Genomic DNA, 18,646 nt, shown 5'->3' with positions numbered 1-18,646 from the left:
AATTAATTATTATGTGCAAACCTAGGTTTTCCCTTTTAGGGTTTCTTGACCTATTAAAGGTTGAGTTCTTTCTTTTCATTGTATGAAGAAGGATTATTATTGTCAATACATTTTGGGAATTATTGAGCTCTCATCTTTTGGAGCATATTTTTCCTGTGTATTCTTTCCTTCTGTGATTTGCTTCATTGCTTCTCCTTGTAACAGGTTTTTCAGCTTGCAGAGATTATTTGGGCTCCTGTGATATTGTATTTTCTCAACTCCTATATGGTATCAGAGCTTCAGATCTGCAGCTACCTGTTCTTGTTTTGAGAATTTTTGCTTTGGAAGCAGATCTGGGGTTTCAGGAATTTTTTATGTACCTAGGGTTTGACCTTTTTTTCTGAGCACTTTGGGCCTAAACGGATCTCACCATCGTGCTCAAAAGGCCCAAAAACCCTTATGGTCATATAAAATTCGACTTATTTTGGTTCTTGAGCCTCTGGGTGAATTTTTTTCTCAGATCCAGGCCATACAACCCTGGCATGCAGATCGAGAAAATTTTTTGAAAAAATAAAATAAAATAATTTTGCCTTTTTACGGCATGCAAGCTGGATTGTAAAAAATTTCACAAAAAAAAAATCCCAAAAAGGGAGGGCGAAAAAGTTTTTAAAAAAAAAAAAAAATTGTTTTTGGGCACCAAACCTGACAGTCCGACGCCGTACGGCCCTACGGACCTGTCAGGTCAGCCCCACCCAGCGCCACCAGTTGTCCCCGGCTCTGGCTCCAGCAACCAGGCCCCCGCCGGCCCCCTTCCGGTCTCCCTCTAGCGACCCTGCTGTTGCCACCTCCGCCTGCGACCCTCCGCTCCCCACACCGCCTGCATCCTCTACCGCCCAGTCCCCAGCCATCGGCCCTCCACTCCCCGCTCCTCCAGATCCCTGCAGCTCGCAGCCACCGACCCTCCGCTCCCTGTGCCTCCGGCTCCTTGTGGCCCCCGCCACAGACCATGCAGCCTCCTCCCTGGCCCCCGTCGCTCCGCTCCCCGACCGCCTCCCACAGCCCGCCACCCCAGCGGCCCTCCCGACCCTTTTTTTCGACCAACCACCGCTCCGCCACCGGGCTACCGCCACCCACTGGCCACCGGACCACCAAAGTGCAATCAAACCCCCTTTTTTGGCTTTTTCAGGGGGGGTTTGGTTTTTTGGCCCTATCTTGGGCATACAGAGTCATTTTTTTGAAAATGAATAGGTATCAGAAAGCTGGTTCTGAGGCTGACCTCATGGTGTTGGTAATTTTTTCCAATTTTTCTATTTGACTATATTTTTTTATAGTCAAAGTGAGGTCTCTTTTTTGCACTCCAGGAGACGTAGAATGAGCATCCGACCTCCATTTTTCAAAAAATTTATATTTTCGGAAAGCTTGTGCTGTGTACTTTCCAGAAATATGAGTTCTTTTTCCAAATTCTGCTCCATGCATATTTTATTCAATTTTTTTCTTTTCAGCACTCTGGTGGATATCGTGGTTGTTTCAGGTCCTAGGATCTCTTTTTTGAGTAGGGTGTCTCTATTTTGATTCTCGTTTCTATTTCCAGTCTTCTTATCATTGTAGCATTGTATATATGTAAATGCACTAAGATAAAGTGCCATCATGCATTGTTTACTTGGAATCTTACATATCTTGTGTCTTGGTGTACATGCACTATTGATCAAGTGCCATGAGGGAGTTGATGTTTGCCTATTGTTTGCCATCTTCCTTTGTCAAGTGAGTGTTCCTTCCATGACATTCGCCTCATGATGATGTGTCTCAGAACATTTGATGTTCTTGGTTCTTCATCATGCAGTTGTTTTTGGCTATCATTTTTAGTGTTCCTGTCCCTCTCCCACTTCCGCAGTATGGGGAGGTTTATCCTGTTGGTTCTACTGCTTCCATGGTTCGATTGATCAGCTCTTCAGGCTTTGGTTTCTCATGCCATATGTATCTTTGATTTCAGTTGTTTTGCCTTGTTTGCCTCTTGATTTGAGTAGTGTCATTTGAGGGCACTCATGCAGATTACAGTCTTCTCTACCTGGTCATGTTCTAGTTCAGTGGATGTTCTTCAGATCAGCAATTATTCTTCGACAGAGTTTGCAAGGTCTTCATGCTTCAGTGATATTCTTTTCCATCTCTTTTTGGAGTAGAGTTTTGTTCCCACGTGATTTTCTCTATTTCTCCAGTTCATAGAGATTTCATTGTATTTGGGTACCTGATCAGGCCTTGTTGCCGAGACCCATCTTTATTGCTTTCAGTAGCTGTTCTAGGTTTTAGCTTCTCCCTAAGTCTAGCTTAAGGGGGGGTGTTAGAGTATTCAAGTATTTACTTGATTAATTAAACATTATTTGTTTAATTATTTAAGTTCCCTTTATCTCTTTTACACTTAAGATAACTTTAGGTGCATATAATTAATTATTTTAATTAATTATTATGTGCAAACCTAGGTTTTCCCTTTTAGGGTTTCTTGACCTATTAAAGGTTGAGTTCTTTCTTTTCATTGTATGAAGAAGGATTATTATTGTCAATACATTTTGGGAGATTATTGAGCTCTCATCTTTTGGAGCATATTTTTCCTATGTATTCTTTCCTTCTGTGATTTGCTTCATTACTTCTCCTTGTAACAGGTATTTCAGCTTACAGAGATTATTTGGGCTCCTGTGATGTTGTATTTTCTCAACTCCTATAACATTAAGGTGTATTAATTCAACTAACAATGAGATTGATTAAACCTACTCATGATAGAATGATTACCACATGAACATAGCCATAAAATTACATAAGATATTAAACTCACATGATTGAATATATACAACTGCTTTTGGTTGTATTACATCACTAAAGCTATATTCATCATAATCCATATTACTGTGTTTAAATAATAACTTCATACATACAATTAAGATTAATATCACCTAAATTACATCATACATTTTAACCATAATACCATACAAACATCCAAAATTAAAAGGAACCAGATGAACACATACACCATACAACACCAATTGATATCGGAGTTCACCCCTAATGGGCTACATCTTCGAATCTGCTTCAAGTGCAAGACAATTCTATAAATTAAAGATGAAAAATACATAAGGTTCACATCAATTACATCCTGCCATCAAGGCATATAAAAGAAAATAATACATATGACCACATAGGGTCCGAGAGATACATGAAGGATCCAAGAAGAAGAAAGAGGATCCATCTGAAACATGATATGGAGTAAATATAAGAGAACAATTTGAGCACTAGCGAAACTAAATCCTCACAATCTATCATAAGCGTCACATGATTTAACATGAATATCAAGTACTCACAAAAGGAATAAACAAACAGATATGACTCCCACAAAAGTGCTCCAAGCAAGATCAACAAAAACGGCACACTAGTGAACATAAGGGAAGAGTGTCATCACATAGCTTGGTATGGTTATCCTGATAGGCCTCCATAGGTCCTGGCCCCCATCCACTAGGTTACCCTGGTAACCTATCCCAAACCTCCGACCCCATCCAAGTCTCATGTGGACCCAAACAATCCTTTCGTGAAGACAAGGTTATTGGTTTGTCATTCTAAGCCTTCTCACTGCATCCTGAGTTTGTACTAGCACTCAACCCATGAGTGAGGCACAATTATCTTACTTCGTGTTTGTTGGAAAAATGGTGTCTCAACCTTGCATTTATGCAAGGTTACTATTTATAGTAAGTTTTTGTTTGAGCACGAAATGGTGCAAAACTCTCCCTGAAGCTTCTGGTTGGCTAGATAAGCATTCCGGTAAAGTTGCGTCGCAAGGTCACAGCTAGTTTTGAAGATATTAAAGTTTTCGTCTTGGAGGGGTGCGATAAAATGTTTAAACTTAATTTTGGGGGCTTTAGAGGCTCTGAAACATCCTGAAAAGTGGCCGTAACTGGCGTAGTGGGTTACAAGGTGATAGAGCACTTCGCGAGCTTTCCGGCGCTTCAAACGGTTCGTCAATCAGACACCCGGTTCTCAAGTTATGGCCTCCGAAAGTTTGTACTCTTGAAATAGGAAAAATAATTTGTATCGGATACATAAATGAGCTATAAAAGGGAGTGACACATGTTGATGTGTTCTTTAACATGTCATAGGGCATCTAGAAGGGAGATAAGGTCGGCTATACCTTATTGGGTGGTTTTAGCCCATGGTTTTGTAATACCGTTTGACGGTTTCCTGTATTGTATCTCCTATTTATGAGGTGTGTGAGATAGAGGTTGTGTGTAAGAGTCTTATGGCTATTGAGTTGCCTCTGAATCTCTGATTAGTGGTACTCCTGTGAAGAGCTTTCTCTGTAAGTATGTTGTAATCTATTTTTGATTGCTGAATAAAATATTGAGCTGCTTTTGGAGTGTGGGGTTTTTCTCCCGAAAGGGTTTTCCCCACGTAAATCACTGTGTTGTGGTATGAATGCTATTATATCTATTTCTTTTTTTTGTAACTGTTGTAACGATCTGAAAAAAAATTGCATTACCCTCCTCTCAAGGTTAGTGTAGGAAGTTGTTTCCGCTACTTAACTTCCTTACAAGTGGTATCAGAGCCTGATCACCTTTGGTTTCAATTGTGGGCAGTTGGGTTTTTTGAACTAATCCAGATTTGAGTGGGAGCTTGTGTAGAAGACACTTTTTGATCTTGTTGCAGGAATATTCAGATGGTGAGTTCATCAGGGAGAATAGAGGTGGAGAAATTTAATGGAAGTAATTTTGAGATGTGGAAGCTGAAGATGGAAGATCTGCTAATAGATCGAGATCTTTGGGATGCTATTGATGCGAATGTCCAAAGGCCCTCAGATCCTACTGCGGCAGCTCAGTATGATGTTATGGACCGAAAAGCCAAGGGTCTAATCAGACTGTGCCTGGCAGACTCTGTTCTAATCAATGTCCATGAAGAGAACTCTACAAAGAAGCTATGGACTAAGCTTGGTGAGATGTATCAAGTGAAATCTTTATTCAATCAAATTTTCTTAAGAAAGAAATTGTATTCCTTGAAGATGGAAGAGGGTGGATGAATTGCAGACCACCTGGAAGCATTCAATATGTTGGTGGCTCAATTAGTATCCGTCGGTGTTAAGATGGATGAGGAGGAGAAATGTCAGATCTTGCTTTGTTCTTTGCCTGATTCGTGGGATTCTCTTGTTATGGCTATCGGTAGTATTTCTGTTGTTTTGAAATCTGAAGACGTGGTGGGTGCCCTACTCGGTGAAGAGATGCGAAGGAAGGTATCCATCAGTTCAAAGGAAGCCCTAACCGTTCGTGGAAGACCTAAGGAGAAAGGCAAGAAGAATGAGAAGCGCGACAAGTCCAAATCCAAAGGGAGATCGAAATCTCCTGGAAAGTCCAAAGTCATTTGCTGGAACTGCGGTAAACCGGGTCACATCCATAAGGACTGCAAAGAAGAAAAGAAGAAGAAGAAAAAGAAAAAGTTCGATTATGATTCTGAGTCCGACAAGGAAGATGGTGATGTCTTTATTGCGGCTTTGGCGACTCATGTAGGTAATGATGCCTGGCTAATTGACTCAGGTGCATCTTTTCATATGACTTCCAATAGAGATTGGTTTTCTGAATATGAAGGATTTAATGGAGGTAAGGTGTACTTGGGTGATGATTCACATCTAGACATTGTTGGTCGAGGTAAAGTTAGAATCAGGTTTTCTGATGGTAGAATAAAAAGGATTAATGGTGTGCTGCATATCCCTGGATTAAAACGAAACCTGTTATCTGTGAGCAAACTGATAGATGCAGGTGTGCAGGTAGTCTTTTCTGAAGCAGGATGTAAGATGATTAAGGGTGCTATGGTAGTTGTTAGAGGTGTCAGGTTTGGCACTTTGTATAAGCTTGAAGCATACACTGTTGAGTGTAATAGCACTTCTCTAAAAAGTAAATCTGCGGATACTTCACTGGAAGATTTGAAGGTTTCACCTTCAGCAGATGGAAATGGTTTTTGGGTACCTAAGGGTGCTCTTTCGTCTGAAGCAAAGTTACCTGCAGAAAAGACTATGTTATGGCACCAGAGACTTGGCCACATTGGAGAAAAGGGTCTAAGGACCTTGAAAAATAAAAACCTTGTTGAAGGTTTGAATGATTGTAATCTTGACTTTGATTTCTATGAGCATTGCATTTATGGAAAACAAAACCGCGTTCAGTTTTACTTTAGTTCTCATAAAACTTGTGGTGTTTTAGATCTTATCCATTCTGATGTGTTTGGTCCAGTAGATGTCTCTTCGATTGGAAAATTCATATATTATGTTTCATTTATTGATGATTTTAGTAGAAGGACATGGTTTTATTTTCTAAAGAGTAAATCTGAAGTTTTTAGTCATTTTAAAGAATTTAAAGCAATGGTTGAGTTGCAGACTGGAAAGAAAATAAAATGTTTGAGAACTGATAATGGCGGTGAGTTTTGCTCTAATGATTTTGATAGATTCTGTAAAGACTGTGGAATTAACAGGCAGAAGACAACTCCGTATTCTCCACAGCAGAATGGAGTTGCAGAAAGAATGAACAGGACACTGATGGAGAAGGCTAGGAGTATGTTGAGTGGTGCTGGTCTCGAACAAAATTTTTGGGCTGAAGCTGTTGCCACTGCTTGCTACCTGATTAACAGGTCTCCTACATCAGCTCTTGTTGATAAAACGCCTATGGAAGCATGGTCAGGTCACAAGCCTTCATTGAGACATCTTAGAGTTTTTGGTTGCGAGGCATATGCACATGTGCCAAAGGAGAAGCGAACAAAGTTGGAGAACAAGGCTGTGAAATGTATCTTCATCGGGTATAGTTATGGTGTGAAAGGATACAAGCTTTGGGACCCTGTTGCACAAAAGGTAATTCACAGTAGAAGTGTTATTTTTAGAGAAATTAAGTCTCCTTCTGTTACATTGCAGCCAGAACAGACTAAAAAAGAATATGTGATTCAACTTCCTTCTACACCTGAAAGAGTTGAATCGAGACCCCTAGATAGGCAAGAAGTTGAGGAGAGCTCGTCTAGCTCTGAATCTTCAAAAGAGGAGGAAGAACCTCCAACTCAGCTTGTTCGAAGGTCTACAAGACATAGACAACCACCAGAAAGGTATTCACCTAATGATTAGAGATGTATTTTTGCTCTGAATACTAGTGTGGATGAACCGAAATCTGTAGAAGAGGCATTAGGTATGAATGATGCAGAATCCTGGAAGATTGCTATGGAGGAAGAAATGGCAGCTTTGAAAAAGAATGATACATGGGATCTTGTACCATTGCCTAAAGGACGAAAACCTGTTGGTTGTAAATGGGTGTTCAAGAAAAAGATTGGTTCAGATGGAAGCATTGAGAAGTATAAAGCAAGGTTGGTTGCAAAAGGCTACTCTCAGGTTGAGGGTGTTGATTACGGTGAGATATTTTCTCCTATTGCAAAAATGACGTCCATTAGATTTTTGCTTTCTATTGCTACTGCTTATGATTTAGAGGTTGAGCAAATGGATGTGAAAACTGTTTTCCTTCATGGTGATTTAGAGGAAGATATTTATATGACACAACTGGAGCACTATGTGGTGAAAGGCAAAAGTAATTTGGTCTGTAAGTTGAAGAAATCTTTGTATGGCCTCAAACAAAGTCCTAGGATGTGGTACCAGAAATTTGATACATATGTGTTGAGTTTGGGATTTGAACGTTCTAAATCAGATCACCGTGTTTATTATAAATCTGATGGTGATCATTTCTTATTCATTGCATTGTATGTTGATGATATGTTATTCATTGGTAAAGGGAAAGGTATGATTTTAGAACTGAAGTCTCAGCTCGCTGCTAAATTTGAAATGAAAGATCTTGGTGTAGCAAAGCACATTCTTGGGATGGAAATTAGAAGAGATAGGGTGAACAGAAAGCTATGGCTAGGCCAGAGTAAGTATGTGAATTCAGTGCTACAGAGGTTCAACATGCAGAATTGTAGACCATTGAGTGTTCCTTTTACAGTTGGAACGAAACTATCTGTTTCAGATTGTCCTACATCCCCATTGGAGATGGAAGACATGAGTAGAGTGCCTTACCAGAGTGCAGTTGGAAGCTTGATGTATGCTATGGTCTGTACTAGACCAGATATTGCCCAAGCAGTGGGAGTACTTTCTAGATATATGTCTAATCCTGGTAGAGTTCATTGGGATGCAGTCAAAAGAGTCTTCAGATATTTGAAGGGTACTTCAGAGTATTCTTTGTGTTATCATGGTAATTCAGTTGGAGACATGACTTCCCTTGATATCCATGGTTATGTGGAATCAGATTGGGCAGGTGATATTGATAGCAGAAGATCCACCAGTGCTTATGTGTTTACTTTGTTTGGTGCTGCAATTAGTTGGATGAGTAAGCGACAGGCTGTGGTTGCTTTATCCACTACTGAAGCAGAGTATATGGCAGCTACTCATGCTTGTAAAGAGGCCATTTGGCTTAAGAGACTATGTTCGGATATTGGAATAAAACAAGGTACAGTGACAGTTTACTGTGACAGTCAGAGTGCAATTAGCCTAGCTAAGAACCCGACATTTCATGCCCGGACCAAACATATTGATGTTCAGTATCATTTTGTTAGAGATATGGTCGAAGATGGTAGGGTGAAGCTGGTTAAGGTGGAAACTTTGATGAATGTTGCAGATGCTTTAACTAAGGCTGTGAGCACAGAGAAGTTCAGATGGTGTTCAGAGTCTATGGGCCTTATGGCCCCTAGCAATTGATTCATTGTGTTGACATTCCCTTCCGCTCCTGCAAGGTGTTCGACAAGTGGGAGATTTGTTGGAAAAATGGTGTCTCAACCTTGCATTTATGCGAGGTTACTATTTATAGTAAGTTTTCATTTGAACACGAAATGGTGCGAAACTCTCCCTAAAGCTTCTGGTTGGCTAGATAAGCATTCCGGTAAAGTTGCGTCGCAAGGTCACAGCTAGTTTTGAAGATATTAAAGTTTTCGTCTTGGAGGGGTGCGATAAAATGTTTAAACTTAATTTTGGGGGCTTTAGAGGCTCCGAAACGTCCTGAAAAGTGGTCGTAACCGGCGCAGTGGGTTACGAGGTGATAGAGCACTTCGCGAGCTTTCCGGTGCTTCAAACGGTTCGTCAATCAAACACCCAGTTCTCAAGTTATGGCCTCCGGAAGTTTGTACTCCTGAAATAGGAAAAATAATTTGTATCGGATACATAAATGAGCTGTAAAAGGGAGCGACACGTGTTGATGTGTGCTTTAACATGTCATAGGGCATCTAGAAGGGAGATAAGGTTGGCTACACCTTATTGGGTCGTTTTAGCCCATGGTTTTGTAATACCGTTTGACGGTTTCCTGTATTGTATCTCCTATTTATGAGGTGTGTGAGATAGAGGTTGTGTGTAAGAGTCTTATGGCTATTGAGTTGCCTCTGAATCTCTGATTAGTGGTACTCCTGTGAAGAGCTTGCTCTGCAAGTATGTTGTAATCTATTTTTGATTGCTGAATAAAATATTGAGTTGCTTTTGGAGTGTGGGGTTTTTCTCCCGAAAGGGTTTTCCCCACGTAAATCACTGTGTTGTGGTATGAATGCTATTATATCTATTTCTATTTTTCTGTAACTGTTGTAACGATCTGAAAAAATTTTGCATTACCCTCCTCTCAAGGTTAGTGTAGGAAGTTGTTTCCGCTACTTAACTTCCTTACAGTGTTTTCATCTACGAAACCCCCTAATAATTTATTAAGTTATCACTTATTTAGACAAACTTTCGATGGGTTACCCTGCTTACCAATTTGGGCGCGACCCCCACTCGAAAGCCACTCTTCCATATGACACTTAACCACAAATCAGATGAACTCCCAAAACCAAGGTATACACAAGAAATAGTATACGGAGTTCAAAGCAATAGAAAACCACTTGGCCAAACCAGCCCTTGCCCACAGTTAACTAACTGACGATTCTCTAACTAGAGACATGACCAAATACGTTAACAACCACATGAAACAACTAAAACACATATCCAAGGACTTGCAATTTTCGAAAGCAATTGCGAATACGGTAAATGAAATCATGCATTATTGCTACTTAAAATGATGTTATTTTTCCATTTCGTTAAAAGTACAGATTGGCCAAAGTTTTCTAACCCATCTAAATTTTCAAAATACAGCATTTGAAAAATCATCATTACATAATAATTTCAATACCAAAATTACAATTATATGATGTTGCCTATTTTCCAATACATATATTAAAAAAAAATGTAAATTAATAAATGTATTTTTCATCTAATATCTATATTTCTCAAAAAATAAAATATCATTAAATTTCCAACTATATCTATCCATTTCCAAATTTCCCCAAATAATATATTATTTAATATTCAAATTTCCCAAATAATATATTATTTAATTTTCAACATTCCCAAATAAAATATTATTTAAATTTCCAAAATTTCTGAATATTATATAATTTAAACCAATATATATATATACTGAATATTATATAATTTAAACCAAACCAATATATATATATATATATATATATAAATTAAAATATTTAATAATTTAAAAACTTTTTAAATAAAATAAAATTTAAAACTTTATTTATTTATTTTGTTTTGAGAAAGAAAAAAAGCCCACCCACATGGGCTCCCTTTCCAAAGGGGAAGGTTGTGAGAGACCATGTCGTGGTCTCCCCACAACCTTGGCTATGTGGAGACCATGGCATGGCCTCCACAGCCATGGCCTCTCCCCGTGGCATGGGGAAGCTATGGCTCCCTAGCCATGGGTCGAGGAGCCTGGCTCCATCAATAAGCGCACCCCCCCCTCCCCCCGCTCCCCCCAATTTAATTTTTTTTTTTAAACTTTAAAACAATCTCCCCCATACCAGAATATAAACAGACTTAGAGAATTCTCTGAGAAAAATTTCTGCCATAATACATTAATTTTTTATTTTTTTAAAAAAAACTACAAACCCCAAAACAAGTAATACTCAGAAAATGACAAAGAAAATTGAAAGAGAATACAAATTTTAATTTTGAAAATAACCAGTCCCAAAAAACTAAAACTAGGAAAATTTCACCAACATAACCTCATACAGGGGTGAATTCCAACAAATTTCAAACATTCATCCCACCAATTTTGCCATATATAATCCAAATTTCTCATTTTAAAAATATAATTGAAAGCATTCATATTGTGAGATTTTGCCAAGACAAGAGCTCAATGAAATGTACAAAATAGAGACACAATATAGGACAAGAATAAACTGTATTCTCATCAATAGAAAATGATCAATAATATCAATTCAATAGTTACATACATTGCCTGCTTATATAGGCAAGGCTAGGGATATGTGAGCACACAAACATGACATGTGGCTCAATAAGAAACAAGGGTAGGTAGGAAATAGGTGTGGGTAGGTAGGAGAAATAATATAATAGTCCACATGAGGTGGATCACCCACTGAATGTGGAGTGTAACAACAAGATCAACACCATAAAAGGTGGAATTTCTCCTACACACACTTTCCCAATGTGGCACAAACACCCAAGTGTCTCATACCCAAACTACTATGAAATGCATTATCCTAAGTAAACTTAAGTAAGTGTAATAATATCCAAGATGAATAATTATTTACGCCAACACCCCCCCTTAAGTGCAACTTAGAGGAATGCACTTAAGTCTACAATGCAACTAAGCAATGCAAGATGGGTCCCGGCTACTAGGCCATGTTAGGTACCCATGTACAAATGCAAATGCATGCAAACCAATGCAATGAAATCTCTCACAAAGTGGGGAAAGAAAGAAAAACCCAATGGGAAAAAACCCTCCCCCAAAAGAGAGATGAAAAACATACAAGAGAACTCTCATAGAAGAATGTGAAGGACAAAACCCCATGTGAGGAAAAAGTCCCCCCCCATATGAGAGAAGAAGAGAAGCTAGGAAGCCCCCCCTCAATGTGGAATCTGCACCAATGATAGAAGCTCGATGTATGAAGAAATTTCTCCACGAACATCAAACAACATTCCTCCCCTCAGGAAGAAACAAAACCAAAGGTGTATCCATGAAGTCTCCCCAATCATGAAGGGAAGATGTATGAGGAAAACTCATGATGAAAGGAATCTCTGAAAACTGCTCAAGTGTCCCCATGTCGATGCTAAAAGATACCCCCTCCAAAGGTGGTAAACTGTGCCACACTGCTGAAAAAGGCACTCCAAGATCTAGTGGAGATGGATGTAGAACATGTCCCAAAGACTCACATGTCTCCTCAAAACATAAAGAGACCTCCTCCAACTGTTGTACATAAGTATCCACAATCATGTCAACCTCGAAAGAATGATCATGTAGAGAATGAACAAGAAGGTCAGAATGTGCCCTCGCAACAATCAAAGAAGGATCATCTTCATCAAAGAGAAGATGAATGTCATCAATGATGTCTCCCAAATCTGCAATGTAGGATTCCATAAATAAACCTGCAATGTCTATCAAGTAATCATCCCATGAATCTGAAGCTGGAAGACAATGAATATCCTGTTGCACTGAATCACATGAAGGCAAAACTGTCACACTATCTGCATCATCAGGTGCAATAGGTGATGTGATATCAATATGAGGAGATGAAATACAAGACTCAAGAATGGGGTCACATGTGAGAATCCCCATGTTCAAATGTCCAAAGTTCTCCTCAAAATCTGAACCATCACAAGAAATGTGATCATCATGTGTAGAATCATCAAATGTGAGATTGTCGTCATCAACAAAATCTGAAAAGGAGTATAACCGAGATGCATGATCAACCACCCCAGTCGCAATGACAGCTCTAGTCTCCAAGTCTCTAATGAAAACTGAGTCAGGTGTGAACTCCACAACCCTCTTAGTTGCGCCATGTGTGATTTGATAGATAGAAAGGAGATTGTTTGTCAAGTGGGGTACACACAACACATCATTGAAGGAGTTATCCCCAACGTCAATAGATCCTTTCCCAATCACATCCATGTATGTATGATTGCCCATCAAAATCTGTGGCATGGTGCAAGGCTCAAATGTAGAGAACATAGACTGCGAAGATGCCATATGACGAAAAGCCCCTGAATCTAGAAGCCATCTCTCTGAATCATGACTGATAGAAGCACATAGAGCTTTTCCTTTTCTTGTTCTAAAAGAGTGAGTCTTTCCACTTGTAGAAGCCATGAATGCTTGCCCTTTTCCTTTTGAATGTGAGGAAGTGGAAGTTGATGAATCATCCTTCTTGCAGACTTTAGGAAAATCAATGTTATGCTTTTTGATGATATGTGTGAGCTCATCAATCTTCTTAGAATGGCAACGATGCTCCTCATGACCAATCTTTTTACAATAAGCACAAGTAGGTCTCTCCCTCTTTGGTGAATTATCTCTCTTGGAAGAGGATGAATCTCCTTGTTGTGGAGAAGATGGTGCTTTTTCCTTAGGCTTTGATTGCCATTTCTTCTTGTTTGAGTTGTCCTTTCCTTGATTTCCTTTGTTCCCTTGATTTACCACTAATGCTTGAGACTTAGAAGCCTTAAGAATGCCCATGCTTATCAACTTAGTTTATTCCATCATCAACATTTCATTGAAAGCATCAAATGTAGGCATTGTGTAGCTTGAACCCATTGTCATCCTATGGGTTTGGAAACTAGAAACAAATGCTGCATATTCTTGCGGAAGCTTGTCTATCAAGTTGTCTATCAATTGAGTATCCTTCTTATCAATGCCACAATCTTTGAGTTGTGCCCTCAACTCATTTTCCTTAGTGACATAATCTTGTATAGTATCAAAGTTCTTGGGATCTAACATGGTGAGATCACTATCAATTTGATATCCCCTAATCTCATCAACTTGACCATACAAGTCTTGAAACTTTTGCCAAGCATCCTTGATTAGAGTACACTTCTCAATGTAAAAAATGAGATCCTTTGATACATAATTTCTTAAGGTACCAATTGGCATGATATTTTTAGTGAACCAATCCAAGTGACCAACTGGATCAACCTTAGGATCAGCAAGAGCAACAATAGTTCCATCAATGTAATGAGTGAGTCCTTTTTCCATAAGTTTACTCCATGCATCAATTTTTCGAGTAGCATAATTATGAGGAGTTAAGAGAGGAAACTTAGAAGAACCCATAGCAACAAAAAGGAAGGAACACAAAAGCACAAAAGCACAAGAGACACCCCCCCAAATTCACTCAATCAAAGTACCCCCCCTAAAGTGATGATTTTGGCACTTTATACTTAATGCGATTACAATGAGCCACTTGCAAAACAAGGCAAAGTGGACTTATGATGCAAATTTTACAACTTCTCAAATGAGATACAAGAGACTTCAATCAATAGTGCAATGAATCTAACTGAGATTCAAGCAAATATACAAGTATCAAGAGAGCCAAAATGGCCAAAATTTGAAAGTACAATTTCTACTTACAATGGCATCAATCTGATAGCATCATGTGAAAGTAGATGAAAAAATACGCACTTTCAAAAAAAATGGAACCTGAAAAGGAGGTCATATGACCCCAAACGAAGCCTCTGAAGTTGCAAAAACTGGGATTACTCAGGTATAGTCACCAAAAACTACATTTTTTGAAAAATCAGTGCATCAAAATCAAAAAATTTCTTCACCACTGCGAAGAGCATGAAATTCTATCCCATTTTTAAAAAAATTACACCCAAAAAGGAGCAAAAATGAGCAAGTTATGGCCATTTGAAGTTGAACTGCAAAATCAAAAATGCCAATGAGAGGGGCCTGCCAAATTTTTGAAAAATGCTGATGTGGCGCTAATGTCAGCAAGTCACGGTGTTAAATTTGATGGCTGTATGACCATCGCAAAAACTTCGCCTCTCTGCTGACTGGGCGTCCGTACTGTACGGACAGCTGATGGGGCAGATGACTGTGCATGTGACTGTGTAGTCCGTACCGTACGGATTTGCTGACTGGGAACTGTACAGTGCGTACGAAAAAGCTGACTGGGCAGGTCTATGTGGCAGATGACTCAGCTATCTGTGTGTACGGGTGTACCCACGGGCCAATGGCTGCCTGCCACGTGGTGGACGCGGGATTCGCCGGGTTAGGTTGACCGCCGGCGGGAGGAGGCTGCCGGAGCCGAAAGGCCGACGGAGTCCGTGCCAAGAGGGCCGGCGGCGGGAGGACCTGAGCTGCGCTCGGGGAGGAGGAGCCGGCGCCGGTGTCGGGAGGAGCCGGCACGAAACCTGGGCGTCGGTGACGAACTGTGTCGGGAGGAGTCGGCGCGGCGGCGGCGAGGAGGACGTGGCACGTCGGCGGACAGGACGAGCAGGTATGGTCGGCGGTGTGCGGAACGAGGGCGATCGACAGGTACGTGTCGTCCGGAGCTGCAGACCTGCAACACAAAGGTACGGGGGGGTCTGCAGACCCCCCAAAAACACTTTTTGATTTTTTTTGTTTTTTTTAATTTTTTTTTTCTTTCGACTTTTCAAATTTTTTTTTTGATTTTTTGAAAAGATTTCCAGAAAAATGAAATTTTTTATTTTTATTTTTTTCGAACAATATATAAAAAATTTCGAAAATCCGTATTGTATATGGTGAAAATGGATAACAATAATAACAATATTGAAAGGCTAAATGAATTCAACCACAAAACCCTAGCCTAACAATCAACAAAGATCCACCATAACATATGAAGATTACCTAAGACAATGCAAATCACATGAAATCACAAAGATTATACCATCACATGTCCAATAGGGTTTTGATATCCATTCTTCCTATCTCCATTGATCTTGCTTGATATATTTGCTCTCAGATTTTATGTGCACAAGAGCTCAACAAAGAACGGAATGTGGTTGCAAGTAGGATCGTAGTGTAGTCAATTGATCAAGTCATTAGCTCATTAGGATGCTTGATTAGGGTTTGATAATGAAGGAAGCATCTCCTTATATAGAAGACACTATATGAAATGGAGGGATAAAATTGAGAGGTGTAAAAGGAGGTCGGCTATGATTAGAGGGTAGGTAAAAGAAATAATAAAATAATGAAACGGGTAGGTAGTGTATGAATTAAGAGATGAATGACATGTGTCATGGGTAGAAAAGGCTAATGAATTAATTAAATAAATAAAGATTTATTTAATTAATAGAAGAAGTAGGATAATTAAATAAATAAGAATATTTATTTAATTTAGGAAAAGGATAATTTAAATAAATAAATGTATTTATTTAAATGAGAAATAAGGCTAGAAGAGGATAAATGAATTAATTAAATAAATAAAGATTTATTTAATTAATAGAAGAATTAAGCTTAAGATAATTAAATAAATAAAAATATTTATTTAATTAAACATGACAATTTTAGGTGTCTACATTTTGCCCCTCTTTGAGACAATGCGGCTTGTCGCGTTGTTTCAAAGAAGATAAGATGAACTGATACAGAGTTGCCCCAAGATGGGAATGATATGCCCCCTCGAGAGATTGGATGAAAATGTCTGAAAAGATTGCAGACAATCTCTCGATAAGAAAGAGAGGTTAGAATGGACTGACTGGATAAAGTGACAGAGTCACGAGATAATGAAGACTGACTCGGGAAACGAGGGCTAGGGCAGTCTATAAGATAGACCACGAGGGAAATACATCCTCATTGTCATCTGCACATCCAAGAGATCAAAGTGCAGAGCGAGATAGAGCAGCAGTAGTCAGCAGTGATGGCTTTCATTCACAGATTCAACCGCATTCGCCGATTTCAGAGGCCAGCAGAGGCAGGAGAGCCGGTAAGTACCACCAAACCTCCTTATACTTTGATGCATTTATTGTTGTCATTAATGCATGCTAGGTAATGTAATAAATGCATGTTTATGTCAGGAAAATGCGTTTGTGTCAAAAAATGTGAATTTGTGTCTTCTAGGTCAAATCGGCAGTTCTGTGATGAACATACGCTGTCGATTGGATAAGCTGCTGAGAGGATACACTCAAGCAGGTCCTCTAGGAAGACTAAGATAGATCAAAGCACTTTGTGATGAACAGTGAGTGTAAATGTGAGGAGCACTTTGTGATGAACAGGGAGTACTGAAATATGAGCAGCACTTTGTGATGAACAGTGAGTGTAAATGTGAGGAGCACTTTGTGATGAACAGGGAGTACCACTAGGATAGAAGCAACACTTTGTGATGAACAGTGAGTGTCACTAGGGTAGAAGCAACACTTTGTGATGAACAGTGAGTGTCACTAGGATAGATAACCATATGCATTTAGATAGCAAGTAGCATTTTGTGATAAACAGTGAATGCCACTATAACTGACATGATTGAGTTGTTTGACTGCAGGAGTATTTGTCGATGCTAGAGTCACGGGAGAGATTCCCGTCGACGCAGAGGTTGCAACCTGAGTTGTCGCTCGAGGACAGAGTTGCCATCGAGGAGATGGGTTTGAGACATGTGCTGTATGTGCCTGAGTTTCGGGCAAACATGGGTTTGCTGACTGCGCTAGCTGAGAGATGGCACTCTGAGACATGCACGTTTCATTTGCCGATAGGTGAGATGACAGTCACCCTGGAGGATGTAAACAGGATATTGAGGATACCGATCGATGGGGAGCTGATCCCATACAATCGAGATGGTGATAGAGAGGCCTTGAGATGGGTGTTCCAGGACCCAGGACTGGAGATGAGGGCAGGACATGTGGCATGGGATACCATGACAGCCACAAGGTTAGCATTGCCGGCAATGATCGGACGAGCTATCAGTGGGTTCCTGTGTTCGGATAGGGCGACACGGGGGTTGGTTGTGGGCTGGGGAGGAGCACTGGAGACGCTGGTGATGCAGCACACCAGATATGCCTGGGGACCATGTGTGTTGGCCCATTTGTAATATGAGCTTCATCAATTTGTTTTTCACGGATCTGTGGGTTTGGGCTGCGGAGTGACATTGCTGCAGGTATGGGCTTATGAGCATCTGCCGGTTACCCGACCGATACACTTCAAGGGCAGGGGACATGGACGCAGATTTGTACATTTGTATGATATGATCACATCGCAGCCACGGATTGGCAGGCTAGAGTATTGGCGGCGAGTGATTGATGACATTGACGAGGTCATATGGCGACCATACTTGGGCTGCGAGCAGTGGGAGGATGACGCAGTTGAGTTACCATACACCTTCTGGAGCAGGTACCTGATTGGGCGGACACCCTATGTACTAGAGAGATAGTTGGTAGACAGGATTGGCCGACAATTTGGCCGGATTCAGAGGATGCCCCGGGGCTCAGGCATGTATGCCCACACAGTTAGAGATCAGGCATAGTTTGGGTCGTTGCTGTCGTATGATCAGGCAGTGACACAGCTGGTGGAGATGATACCTCTACCCTGGGACATGTGGCTAGAGATCGAGGACGCCGGCATGGATGCCGAGTATACAGCTTATTGGGCAGAGCATCCGTTCCCACGGTTGACAGATCCAGGAGAGGCACTAGAGGGAGATGGGGGAGGAGATGATGATGATGGTGGAGGTGATGGGGGCCGAGGCCGACAGAGGAGGGGAGTAGTTGGAGAGAAGAGGGTGGCAGCTCGGAGGGAGGGTGGTGAGGAGAGGCAGGCTCGGGTGGTGAGGGGTCGCGGTGGATTGCCGCTACAGGTGCCAGCAGCACAGGGTCCTAGACAGGTACAGGCACAGGGACAGGGACAGAGATAGGTACCAGTAC

At 40.5% G+C, this 18,646-nt stretch overlaps 1 protein-coding gene across 1 annotated transcript; it reads right to left on the bottom strand.

Annotated features, from left to right (window-relative positions):
- Window positions 1-716: 716 nt before the first annotated feature.
- On the bottom strand, window positions 717-10,896 carry LOC131071813 (uncharacterized). The gene is made up of 2 exons (XM_058007774.2): window positions 10,849-10,896; window positions 717-1,112 (listed from the first exon to the last, which is right to left on the bottom strand). Exons 1-2 carry the CDS (start codon window positions 10,894-10,896, stop codon window positions 717-719), a joined length of 444 nt encoding a protein of 147 aa, XP_057863757.2.
- Window positions 10,897-18,646: the final 7,750 nt, after the last annotated feature.

Source organism: Cryptomeria japonica, chromosome 9 (assembly GCF_030272615.1).
Source record: "Cryptomeria japonica chromosome 9, Sugi_1.0, whole genome shotgun sequence".
In the NCBI taxonomy this organism is placed as follows: Eukaryota; Viridiplantae; Streptophyta; class Pinopsida; order Cupressales; family Cupressaceae; genus Cryptomeria; species Cryptomeria japonica.
The sequence above is the reverse complement of the archived record's forward strand: the minus strand, read 5'-3'. Positions and strand labels throughout refer to the sequence as shown.

What these genes read in the sequence shown, in the direction of transcription:
- LOC131071813 (XM_058007774.2), bottom strand. Translation starts at nt 10,896, where the DNA reads ATGGCAGAAATTTTTCTCAGAGAATTCTCTAAGTCTGTTTATATTCTG. An exon ending in CTAAGTCTGTTTATATTCTG is followed by an intron (nt 1,113 to 10,848) that starts GTATGGGGGAGA and finishes TCCGGTGGCCAG; the next exon opens with TGGGTGGCGGTAGCCCGGTG.